The sequence below is a fragment of the Theobroma cacao genome, chromosome 2 (assembly GCF_000208745.1).
Source record: "Theobroma cacao cultivar B97-61/B2 chromosome 2, Criollo_cocoa_genome_V2, whole genome shotgun sequence".
Lineage (NCBI taxonomy): Eukaryota > Viridiplantae > Streptophyta > Magnoliopsida > Malvales > Malvaceae > Theobroma > Theobroma cacao.
Window position 1 is genome coordinate 11,690,706 of NC_030851.1, and position 11,738 is coordinate 11,702,443.

At 32.4% G+C, this 11,738-nt stretch overlaps 1 protein-coding gene across 1 annotated transcript; it reads right to left on the reverse strand.

Moving 5' to 3' along the window:
- Window positions 10,095-11,429, reverse strand: LOC18608774. The gene has a single exon (XM_007043635.2). The coding sequence runs from the start codon at window positions 11,247-11,249 to the stop codon at window positions 10,527-10,529; it is 723 nt and encodes a 240-aa protein (XP_007043697.2). The 5' UTR covers window positions 11,250-11,429; the 3' UTR covers window positions 10,095-10,526.

Here is an 11,738-nt window from a genome sequence, read left to right on the forward strand (position 1 = left end):
TTACTAACCCAAAATCTATTTATGATTATATATTAAGTGTTCTTTGTACACTACTCTTTAATTTCATTGTTAGTTTAATGTTTTATTCTTTCCTTTATAGCTAATAAGTTGATTAAAAAACATTTTTGTCACTATTAACCTAAAAAAATGTTGATTTAATTCATTTTTTACCATCAAGAAGATCATCGAAGACTACCAGTCATAAAAAAACCACCCCACTGAAGAGTTGTTGCGCACTCCCTAATACCAACAAATCTTGGAATTTCACTAATAGTTATGACCCACGCTACTCAATATTTTTTGTTTATAGACAGTTTCAAAAATTTAACACTCTGATGATAATTTTGTATATAGCTAATACCTCTGCCATCATAGAAATTTGGAAAAACACAACAAAAGATCATCATCTTAATTTTGTTCATGGGCATTACCTTTTCGTAAAGTGAATAGAAATGAATGTATAAAAATATAAACAAGCATGACATACTCTTACAATTTGTACTAGAACTAGCACAAACTTTTGTGAATATATACATACATTCATACATACATATATATATATATATATATATATAAACAATTCGTTCAAGAACTTATATTTCTCTTCAGCACAACGCACGGGGCCAACTCTAGTACGTATAAATTGAGTCGCTATATTTTTAAAATTTTTTAATATTAGTCCAATCATGAACACCTTCAAACTTCTTTCTTTGAAGTTATTGACATGATATTGATCATGCTAACGTGGTATTGATTGGTGCTGACGTGGAAATTTTTTGAAATTTTAAAAAATAAGTTAAATTTCGAATTTTACCATTATACTCTATCAAAATATTGGATTTAGTCATTCTACTTTAATTGTTAGAAAATTGAGTCATCGTACTTTCAAAATTTCTTTTATGTCGATCAAATCGTTAAAACTATTAAACTTCTTATATTCGAGTTACTAATGTGGCATTGATCATGTTGATGTGGTGTTCATAGGAACTAACATTGAATTTTCAAAGATTTTAACTATTAAAAAGGGTAAAATACTCTATCACCCTTTACTTTTAATCATAATTACAGAAAAGTCCACTAGTTTGTAAAATGGACAGTCTGTCCCAAAGAACTAAATGGCGTTAATATTTAAATTGAAATGTCTTTATCTTTTTTTACTTTTTCTAGCAACCAACGGTGTTCAATACGCCAACTAGCCACTCTGTGATCGGATCTGGCTCAAATTCGATCGGGTTTCTCAGTTAGCACCAGATCTGGTGCTCCCAAGACCACCAAGACCAGTGCTCCCCCCTTGTGGAGCACCATGTTAGGTGCTCCCAGGGAGCACCCACGAAGGGAAGCACTCAATTGGTGTTCCCAGGGAGCACCAGGGGAGGTTTTTTTTAATAAAAAAATAAAAAATTATAGTTTATATAGTATGGTAATTTTTAAAATTAATGAAAGATAAAATTATTTTTTCAATATCGCTACGTCATCAAACTAACGAAAATATTAACAGTGGACTAATGGTTGGACTTATGTGTCTAGCAAAAAATATTCTTTTGTGGTGAACTGTCTAATTTGAAAATTAATAATCCTACATGAAATTATGATTAAAAGCTAAAAGAGTGAGGGTATTTTACTTTATTAAAAAAATGTGATATGGCTTTTTGGGTGGCCACGTGGCATTTAATTGTTACCTAAATGGTTAAAAATAAAAAATACACATTTAACTTAAATTAATCAAGATTAACCAAACAACAAAGAAAGAAACAAGGATTTAAAACTAAAGGTTACTAATTAACCAAGCTAATTAGGATTAAAGAGCAATTAATCGAGAGAAAGAAACTCCACCGAGATGTAAGAATAATTACATATTCAATTAAACAAGTGATTTTAGCCATTTGCATCAAGCTTTCCATAACCCTACTTGCTATAAAAATATCAACTAATCAAAAGTTGTGTAATGTCTAGAGAGAAACGGAAAAAGGGGAAACTATTTGAAAGAAAGAAATTAAAGAAGGGTTAAAATAAATTCTAATTGTGTTTGCGCGAAAATTTTAAAAAGATGGAAGAGAACCAAAAGTTACGTGATGTGAAGAGAGAATTAAAGGATACTAGCGCAAAGTGGAAAGCAAAGTTTGAAAAGATTCATGCAAGTTAGTCCAAGACATTGTTGTTATCATTTTTGGATTTTTATTTGGCTATTTATGTTTATGGTTTCTATTAGTATTTAGATTTTCAAGTCATCATTAGCCAACGCTATTGACATGGTTAATGTCATGTCAATATTTTTAACAAAAAAAAACCTTCATAGTGTTAAATATTGAACTGACATTAACAAATTTTGAAAGTATGAGAGCTTAATTTATATAAATTATAATAAAAATCAAACATTTTAGTAAAGTACATGAACTAAATCTAGAATTTGACCATTAAAATCCCCAAAAATTCCATGTTATCATTGATCAATGCCCCATCAACATCAACAAATCCCATGTAAACTTGGTTAACCCTTGTCAACAACCTTAAAGGAGAAAGCATGGCAACCTTAACAATTGAATTGACATTAACAAATTTTGAAAGTACAAGAACTTGATTTACAAATTATAAAAGAGTGATTAAATTGAACATTTCTGTAAAATGTGGAGATTTAATTAAAAATTTGACATAGAAAGATATTTTTACTTATCAAATACAATCACAAAAGTTTGGTAACATTACAACCACCAAAAAGTTCCTACTGTCACAGTAATTGTGTGTAAACTCATTTCTTCTTCTACTTTACATATTCCTGTGTACCTACTAAATCATCAAATGTTTTCTTTTTCCCTTTACTTAATGATAATTTTTTACTAAAGACTCTTTGTTCAAACATAATTTTAATTCTTCTCAATCATATTGCAAGATATTAAATAAATAAAACTTCTACCATTTGATAAAAAAGTGACAACCAATAAGAGTAACTTCTACCATCTAAGCTAAAAAAGACAACTAATAAAAGTTAATAAACTTACATAGAACGTTTTCTCTTAATTTTTAGATTTGTGTAAAATCCATAACTTTTGGTTAAGGCTTCTTATTCCTGAAGAATTTTTTAAGAGTTTTGGATAGATTAAAAATGAGAGAGATGAGGAATAAAAGAGGAAGAAAGAGAAATATGGTTAATATTGAAGAGATTTCTTTTTGTGTTTTTTACATAAGAATTACATGGTTTATACATACAAAGTAAAAGAGGTGCCAACGGTCACCATAATATACGAAAACAAAATCAAGGATTTCAAAAACTCAAAATCACGTTGATTGTTACTCAATTAGTTGCCAAAGGTCTTGTGCTGAGTTTCCTGCTGAGATTTTGATGTCTTCTGTCATTGATTCATATTTGCTATATTTTGTCTTTGATTCAACGTTATTGTGCAAGTCTTGGTAAGGTTGAGTTATTTCTACACTCTCCCTCAAATTGGTCAAAGGAAGCTTCCATAGAGCAAGTTTGATTCGTAAGCTTTCCAAAGTAGATCTAGACAAAAGTTTGTAAGAATGTTAGTAGTCTGGGCAATTGATGGAACAAAATTTGTGACAAAGGATCCCAAGGCTAATTTTTCTCTAACAAAATGATAGTCAATTTCGATATGTTTGGTTCTAGCATGAAAAATAGGATTGATAGTCATTTGAAGAACAACAAGGTTGTCACATAACAAGAAAGCTGGTTGCGATGTATTTAAGCCAAGGTCTTGAAGAATGAAAGATATCCATGTAAGTTCAGCAACTGTGGAGGTTAATGCCCTATATTCTACCTTTGCAGTTGATTTAGCTACAATTAACTGTTTCTTTGAGCACCAGGAGATGCAATTATTGCCAAGGAATGTACAATATCCTATTATAGATCATCTTGTTTATGGATAACTTGCCCAATCTATATAAGAATAAACAGACAACAAGAGTAAATTAGTTGAGAATAATTTGACACCATATGTAATTGTTCCTTTAACATATCTGAGTATTCTTTTGACAAGTTGAAATTGACATTGCATAAGAGAATACATGAATTGAGATACATAATTCACAGTATATGCTATGTCAGGTCTTGTAAAAGTAAGTTATTGTAGTCCTCCAACAATACTTCTATAATGTTTGCTATCTAGAAAAGGTTGTGTTGAAGTGGGTTCAATTTTAGGAGGTAAAAGGGTGGTAATAAGCTTGCAATCTATCATACTGACTTTGGCAAGTATTTCAGATGCATATCTAGCTTGATTAAGAAGAATACCTTGAGAAAATTTATATATCTCAATATTGAGAAAGAAATGAATGTAACCAATATCCTTCGTAGAGAATTCTTTGCTTAATGCATGAATAAATTCATCAAGATAATGCAAATCACTACCAATTATAATGATGTCTTTTACATATACAAGTAAATATGTTGTGCAATTTTTTTCTAACAAAAAGATAAGGGTTAGCTATGCTACAATTAAAACCAATAGAAAGAAGAAAAAAACTAAAATGATCAAACTAGGCACGAGGAGCTTGTTTGAGGCCATACAAAGCTTTCTTAAGTTTACAGACATAATTTGTCTTGGTGCAGTCTTGAAATCTAGGAAGTTGTTCAAGGTAGATAAGTTTTGAAAGATAACCATGGAGGAAAGCATTTTTCACATCCAGCTGCTTGATGCTTCAATTATTGGCTAAGACAACGATGAGTATGATATGAATGGTGGCAAGTTTGACAATTGAGGAGAATGTCTCTGTAAAGTCTAGGCCTTGTTCTTGAGAATATCCTTTAGCAACAAGTCGAGTTTTCAATCTTTTTAAGAAACCATCTGCCTTAAGTTTAGTTTTGTAAACCCACTTGCAGCCAATAACATTCATGACTGTAGTTCTTGGAACAAGGTTCCAGGTGTCATTTTCATGAAGTGTTATAAGTTCTTCCTTCCTTGCTTGTAACCATCCTTGGTGTTGAAGAGTTGTTTTTAAGGTTTTAGGTTCTATGGGTATTTGTGCTAATAGTGCATAAGCTAGGGATGCATATTTAGGATTTGGTTTAACAATACCACTTTTAAATCTTATAGCTATTGTGTTGGATTGAGATTGAGGTGGAGATAAAGGTGCAGAGCCTTGTATAGGTTAAGTTAGGTGACTTCTTTTGCTTCTTGTAATTATGTGATGATTGTTGACTTAACATGTAGGTGAGGAAAGGGAATCAGTGTTTGGTGTAGTGATGCTTAATAAAGTTGGAGACTGAGGAGTTGGTAAATCAAATTCCTTTGAAGATTTTATAGAATCGGTAAGGAATATCATTATGTCTTGTTATGGATTTTTAGGAATTGAATCATTGTCAAGTAAAGGGCTTGTGATTTCAAGAATGTAGTAGGTAGAGGATTTAGACTCAGTGAGGGTTTTAATTCAATAATATTTGGAAGAAGTTTCTGGAACTGTTTAAGAGATGGAGTTGACAAAACTTTTGTTACACAAAATGATTGTTCATCAAAGATCACATGACGAGATATATACATATGCCTTGATGGTGGATGATAACATTTATACCCTTTATATACTTCACTATAACCAAGAAACACACAAGGCAGAGATCTTGGATCCAACTTTATTTTGGCATAATGTCGGAGGTATGGAAAACATTTATAGCAAAAAATTCTGAGATAAGAATAGTCAGGTTGCTTTCCAAGTAACATTTGATAAGGACTCTTCCATTGTAAAACCTGCAAAGGTTTTCTATTGATCAACCACACAGCTATTCCAAATGCTTCATTCCAAAACGGATTGGGAATACTGCCATGAAACATCATTGTGAGACCTAGTCCACTAATATTTCTGTGTTTTTTTTTTTTGTCAGACCATTCTGTTTAGATGTATCAATGCAAGACATTTGATGCTTAATTCCATGATTAAAAAAGTAGGCATTGAAGTTTGTGTCTTTAAATTCTCCTCCTCCATCTAAATGGAAAATTTTGGTAGCCTTGTCAAACTGATTCTATATATATTTATGAAACTCAATAAAACATTACAGAAAGTCAAATGCTTTAATGGGAAATACCAAGTAAATCTTGTGCCTTCATTAATAAAAATAACATAATATTGAAATCCTTGATAAGATAAAATAGGTGTTTTGCCCCATAAATCACAATGAATGACAGAAATTGGTTTTTTGAAGAAATCATCAATGATTAGAAAAAAAAAGTCTACATGATTTTTCCATTTGACAACTATTGCATGTATGTGTACTACTGCAATTATTCATATTAGAAATGAGATTTTGTTTCTTTAAAATTTTAATTACAAGCATTTAAAGATGCCCTAATCATGCACGCCATGTTATATCTGAAGCCACATAGAATCTATTTGAGAAGAAAGCTGCTAGATTTTTAGGTTGCAAGGTGTATAATACATCATCTCTAGGTCTTATTGCTATGACCTGCTTTGTCTCCTTGTCCTTTTATCACAAAACCATCAAATGAGAATTTAAAATATATGGATAATCAGTAGTTTGTTGGCTAACAAAAAGTAAATTTTTCTATATCTTTGGCACAAACAAAACACTATTTAATTTTACATTAGAGAGACCAATATTAATAGATACAAACCAATGTGTGAGATATCTAAAGCATGTCCATTTCCTACCATTATTTTGTCTGGTCCTCTATATGCAATAACATTATCTAGTTCACTAGGATGGACAGTTATGTGGGAGGATGTGCCAGTGTTTGGGTGCCAAGCTTCATCTTGAAAATCTGAAATAGTGAATGTTGCCAAGGCATGTGAAGCTTGGGAAGACATGTCAGCTTGGTAAAATTGATTAAATCTCTACCAACAATTCAATACAATGTGTCTTGGCTTGTGACAAATTTGGCAAACTATTTGACTATCTTGATTCTTTTTAAAGAAAAACCTGTTATCAGATGATGTAATAGGCTTTGCACTTAAGATGCTATCTTTTGTACCACTATGATTTGTCTGAGGAAAGCCTTGACCTTGTGATGAAAGGCAAATTGTTTGAACTTATTATTGTAGTTCCTTTGGCTCCCCCCTGCTTGATGATGAAAGTGTTGACTGACAAATGCCATGTTTTGGTTCAATAAACTAAAACTTTCAGAATTATTGCTTGCCTTTATTATTTCATGTCGTTGTATTAAGGGTGCAAGTACTCCAAATGATGGAATTGGGAGTTTCATCATCGTAGTAACAAAAGATTCATATCTAGAACCAAGACTGTTAGCTTAAAATTTATTATAGTTTTGATTATGACAAAATGATCAAATTTGCTTGAACATTATTTGAGTGATCCTTGACAAGTTCTTGAAATGATTTAACTCTTATACATTTGTTCTTACATAGTTACAAGCTTGACTTTTGAAGTTGTTGAACTATATCTATAAGCTTGTATGACTTAGATGTATGAGTGCTTATGATTCCCATTCATTAAAGTCTAATTTAAAAATTAAAAGAACATCTAGATGCACTCATTAAGGGGGAGTTTTGAATATCATTTTTAATGATGATAAAAAAGGAAAGAAGGAAGACTTAGTTAAATAGAGCTTGATAGGTCTTTATGTTTAATTTATGTGTGTGATGCTTAGTTATGGTTTTATTGAATATTATGTGCTAGTTATTATGGATACTCAATATATCTTGCTTAACTACTGTGGATATTGTATATCTTATATAGCTATTATGGATATTATAAATATTTTATTACAAATCTTTAAAAAAAAACTAAATGCATTAACTAAGGAGGAGCAATCCTCATTATGCATAAAGATTTGAAGTATCCATCTTGAACATAGACATTGCACTCTTAATCTAGATTTGTTTGGCATCATCAAAAATAAGAAAGAGAGAATGTTGACTCGATATGTTTTTTATGATAACAAAACATTCACATTCATTGGTGTCTAATTATATTATTTAAGCGTGCAGGAGAAAGTTTAAAATCATTAATATATTTAGTTTTTGAAAGTAAGTCAAGATGCTTATTTAGTTACAATATGGGTTAATTAGTTAAACAAGCAAAGAAAAAAAAGCTTTAATGAAGATAGATTAGTCTTAATTGATTAACACAGATCCTTAATCAATTAAACCAATTCTAGGTGCCACACTAGGACAGAGAGAAAGGTCTTAACTAGTTAACACAAGGTTTAATCAGTTAAGCGAGTGCTAGATGCAAAACAAAAGTCTTTTAATCAGTTAACGAAAAAGAGTTAACTGGTTAAAAGTCAAAATTAAAGTGTCAAGAAGCGCCAAAATTTAAATTCAAATTCAAAATATTAATAATTGTCTAAGGTGACAAACCAAGAGATTTAAAGTTAAAGAATTCTTAATTGGTTTGAGCCCATTTTAATCAGTTAAGGATGAATGGAGAAAAGCTTCAACTGGTTAAAGAATGCATTAATCAGGTGAAAGGAAGTTAGCCAAAAATAATGCTTGAAGGTGCTTGAAAATAAAAAGTTGTTAATCAAACAAAGCTTTCGTTAATTAATTAACATAGAGAAATAGTGTATAAGTAAGAGAAGATTTAATTGGTTAAAGCCTGCCTTTAACCGATTAATGAAGCACTGTTTACACATTTGAATTTAAGCATAAAAGAACAAAATAACAGCAAAAAATGGCTAGTTTCAATCTCTAACGGTCAAGAGTGATTCTTCAACTATTTAAAGCCTCTCCAACAATTAAAAATCATAAAGAGAAATTATCCAAAGTGATTTTGAGCTTAAAAGACCAAAGACATTATCTTTACACTTTTATTTCACTTTCATCCTTTGTAAAGTGTTGAACTTAACTTTGTACATCTTAGATCAAATAGGTGATCAATTGTACTCCATCTTTTCTTCATTTTTTGATTGATTAGAGTGTGTGAAGCACTCTAAAGGGTTTATAGGCTTAAGAAGGCTTAGGAATTGTTGTAAGGGTTAAAAGCTCACCTCGTAAAAGCTTGGTGGAAGCTATTAATTCCATTGATTTTAGTGAAGTTGAGTTGAAAATCATTGATTGGAAAGATCAAGGTAATGCATGTAGGTTAAGTGGACCGAACCATTATAAATATTGTGTTTTGTCCACTTCTCCTAACCTTCCCTTTACTTGGTGTCTCTCAACCTTAACAAGTTTTAAACTTTCCATTCCAAAATTGTTTAATAGTTTTTTAGATTTAAAAGTTCCCTTTAAAATATTTTAGTGTTATTCACCTCTCCTCTAACACCTTTTTTGAGACCAACAAAGGCTTCTAAGTAATTGAAAGACTTTGGTTTGATCACTTATAGGTTTGCCAATGGCAGCAGGGTCATTGCAAATGCTCTTGAATTTCCTGATATATTTAGATATTGATAAGTTATCCTTTCGATGAGTCTGAAGAGTATGTAGAAGATAAAACTTTCTCTTTTGAGATCCGTAAGCAAATTCGTCATAATATGGAAGCAACATATATATGACATTAAATAAATTTGATCGGATGGAATAGAAAAGAACTTGTTATGTGTCACCAAAAAACTTGGTGATAATGAAAATGAAAATACAAATTTCATACGGAAGTTTTTTTTTTTTTTTACATACTAGAATGTTATAGAAAAGGCCATGCAAAGTGACACACATTTTTTATCATATACACTGTACATTGATTGTTAAGAAATTTGATGAAAGATAACAAGTATTTTTATCTTCCATATATGATATGCCAGTAGTTTAGGAATGTTAGTCTCTTTCATCACATGATGATTGATATCTCCGTTCTTGTTCAGCAAATAAAATTTTAGCATTGGGCATTCAAATTACTTGAGCTCAATGGTACTTGGCTAATCTCTTTTCTTTTTGTCCGAAATCAGTTTTTGGTGTTTTTGCAGTTCAACTTCAATGCGCCAAAAAAGGCGCGTAACGCATGCCCATTGTCATTGTCTTTCTTCTTCTGCTGGACCCACATTTTCATTCCTTCTTGTTTCCCATTTTTTTCCCGTGGAAATGTGGAACAAACAGCTCGTTGACCAAAGTGTCATGCAGTTAATCTTCGTTCTCACTCAGACTGAAATTGGATAACATAAATTTAAATAAGTTGTGGATTCCTCCAAAGATTGAGCTTTTCAATTTCATTCTCTGGTAGGATATATTCTGAATTATGCTTCAAGGGGCGTGGACAAGGTCCTGATGTATATCAAGGTATAGACAATAATATTGATTCAGATTCTTTAACCACCCCCTCGTCATTATATGATGATACTATTGATTTGTTTCTCCTTGAACAGACCACGTTTTAGGGCATCATATTTTGTCAAGATCATAAAGAATTGATGACAAAAGGACTTGATTGTATCTTAATCTGAGACAATAAGAGACGCGAATTTAGATTGCTAATTGACGAGCTTGAATGCTTAAATAATCACCGCCCAACCATTCTACAATGGAATTACAGACTTGGACGGCAGGTGGAGAATTGGAAACAGAGAAATGCCTGGCGTTTGCAGAGCAAACAGAAAAAATTGCTCACATCCTTGTGGACCTTGTGCATCTTGGAAATATTACGACAACAGATCGACTTATAGGAAGATGAGGGCCTAATTTTTGGAGAGAGGGTTTCCAATTCCATTGCGCTTGGTAGGGAATGAAACAAACAAAACGCTGCCAATGGCTCCAATGCTGGCGGGCAATACCGTTAGCAGCTCTTTGGTCTCCTCTGATGGCGTTGGATAAAAGCACTTGACAACATTTTGATCAAACAGAGCAAGCGATGTAAAAATCATTATGGACACCAGGGCATGGAAAAAATCAATGAACTTGAGCCTATACTTGTCCGCCTCCTCCGCTGAAAGTTTCACTGGACCATCCATCACCCATAACCCTTTGAATGTAGCCACCCCGTACCGAACCTTCCCTCTTTCATCTCTGAAACTATCCGTGAAAGAAAGAAAGAAACACAAGACAGCGCAAAACCCCACAAGGCCTAGCGTCAAGTATTGGCTCACCTCGGTTTTGCATTGGCCTTGGTTTGTTAAGGCTGGGGACAGTAGCTGGAACGTGAGAGCTGAACCTGTAGGGAGAAGCTTGGACAAGACGGCTGTTCCTTTGAAGGTTTTTCTCATGACTTTTTGTTTTCTGGTTTTTGGTTGCTTCTGGGGTGCTGATGTTGCATTTTCCGGAATGGTTGGCTGCTCTTCTCGGACCCTCTCTCCTGCTTCCTCATTTTCCAGAAGGGGTTGCTCGTTTTCTACTTTGATGTCCATTGACATGAAACTTGTAGCTATGTTTTCCACAATGTATTTTGCAGAGATATGTTCCATGAGATTGGCCCGTCACTAGTCTAGGGAAGACATAAGTCCTGAAAAAAAAAAAGCCTGAAACCACCAAATAAAATGGTTTTTCCATCTGTTTCGTTGGTGGAAAATAGGTTATATCAGTTGCTTTTCAAATTCGGAAGCCTTTGGCAGGGAAACCAAAACCGTCATCGAAGCTGTTAACGATATGAGTAATTGTGGTGGATTTACTGTTATTAAGAGAGCTGGGGGTTACGACGTACAAACCATATTTGATAATTGACCAACCTCTCTTCTTTCTCGTAAATGCATGCGGCTCCAAAGCAAGCATCCTATAACGTCTCTCCATCAATATTCTGTAACAATACCATTAACCAACTCAACTATAATGGTATAGGATACGTCTAGAATATGTCACACACACTTCAAAACAAAAAATGGATAGTTTTTTTTTATTATAATACATAGATATTTATATATATATATATATATATATATATATATATATATAAAAGA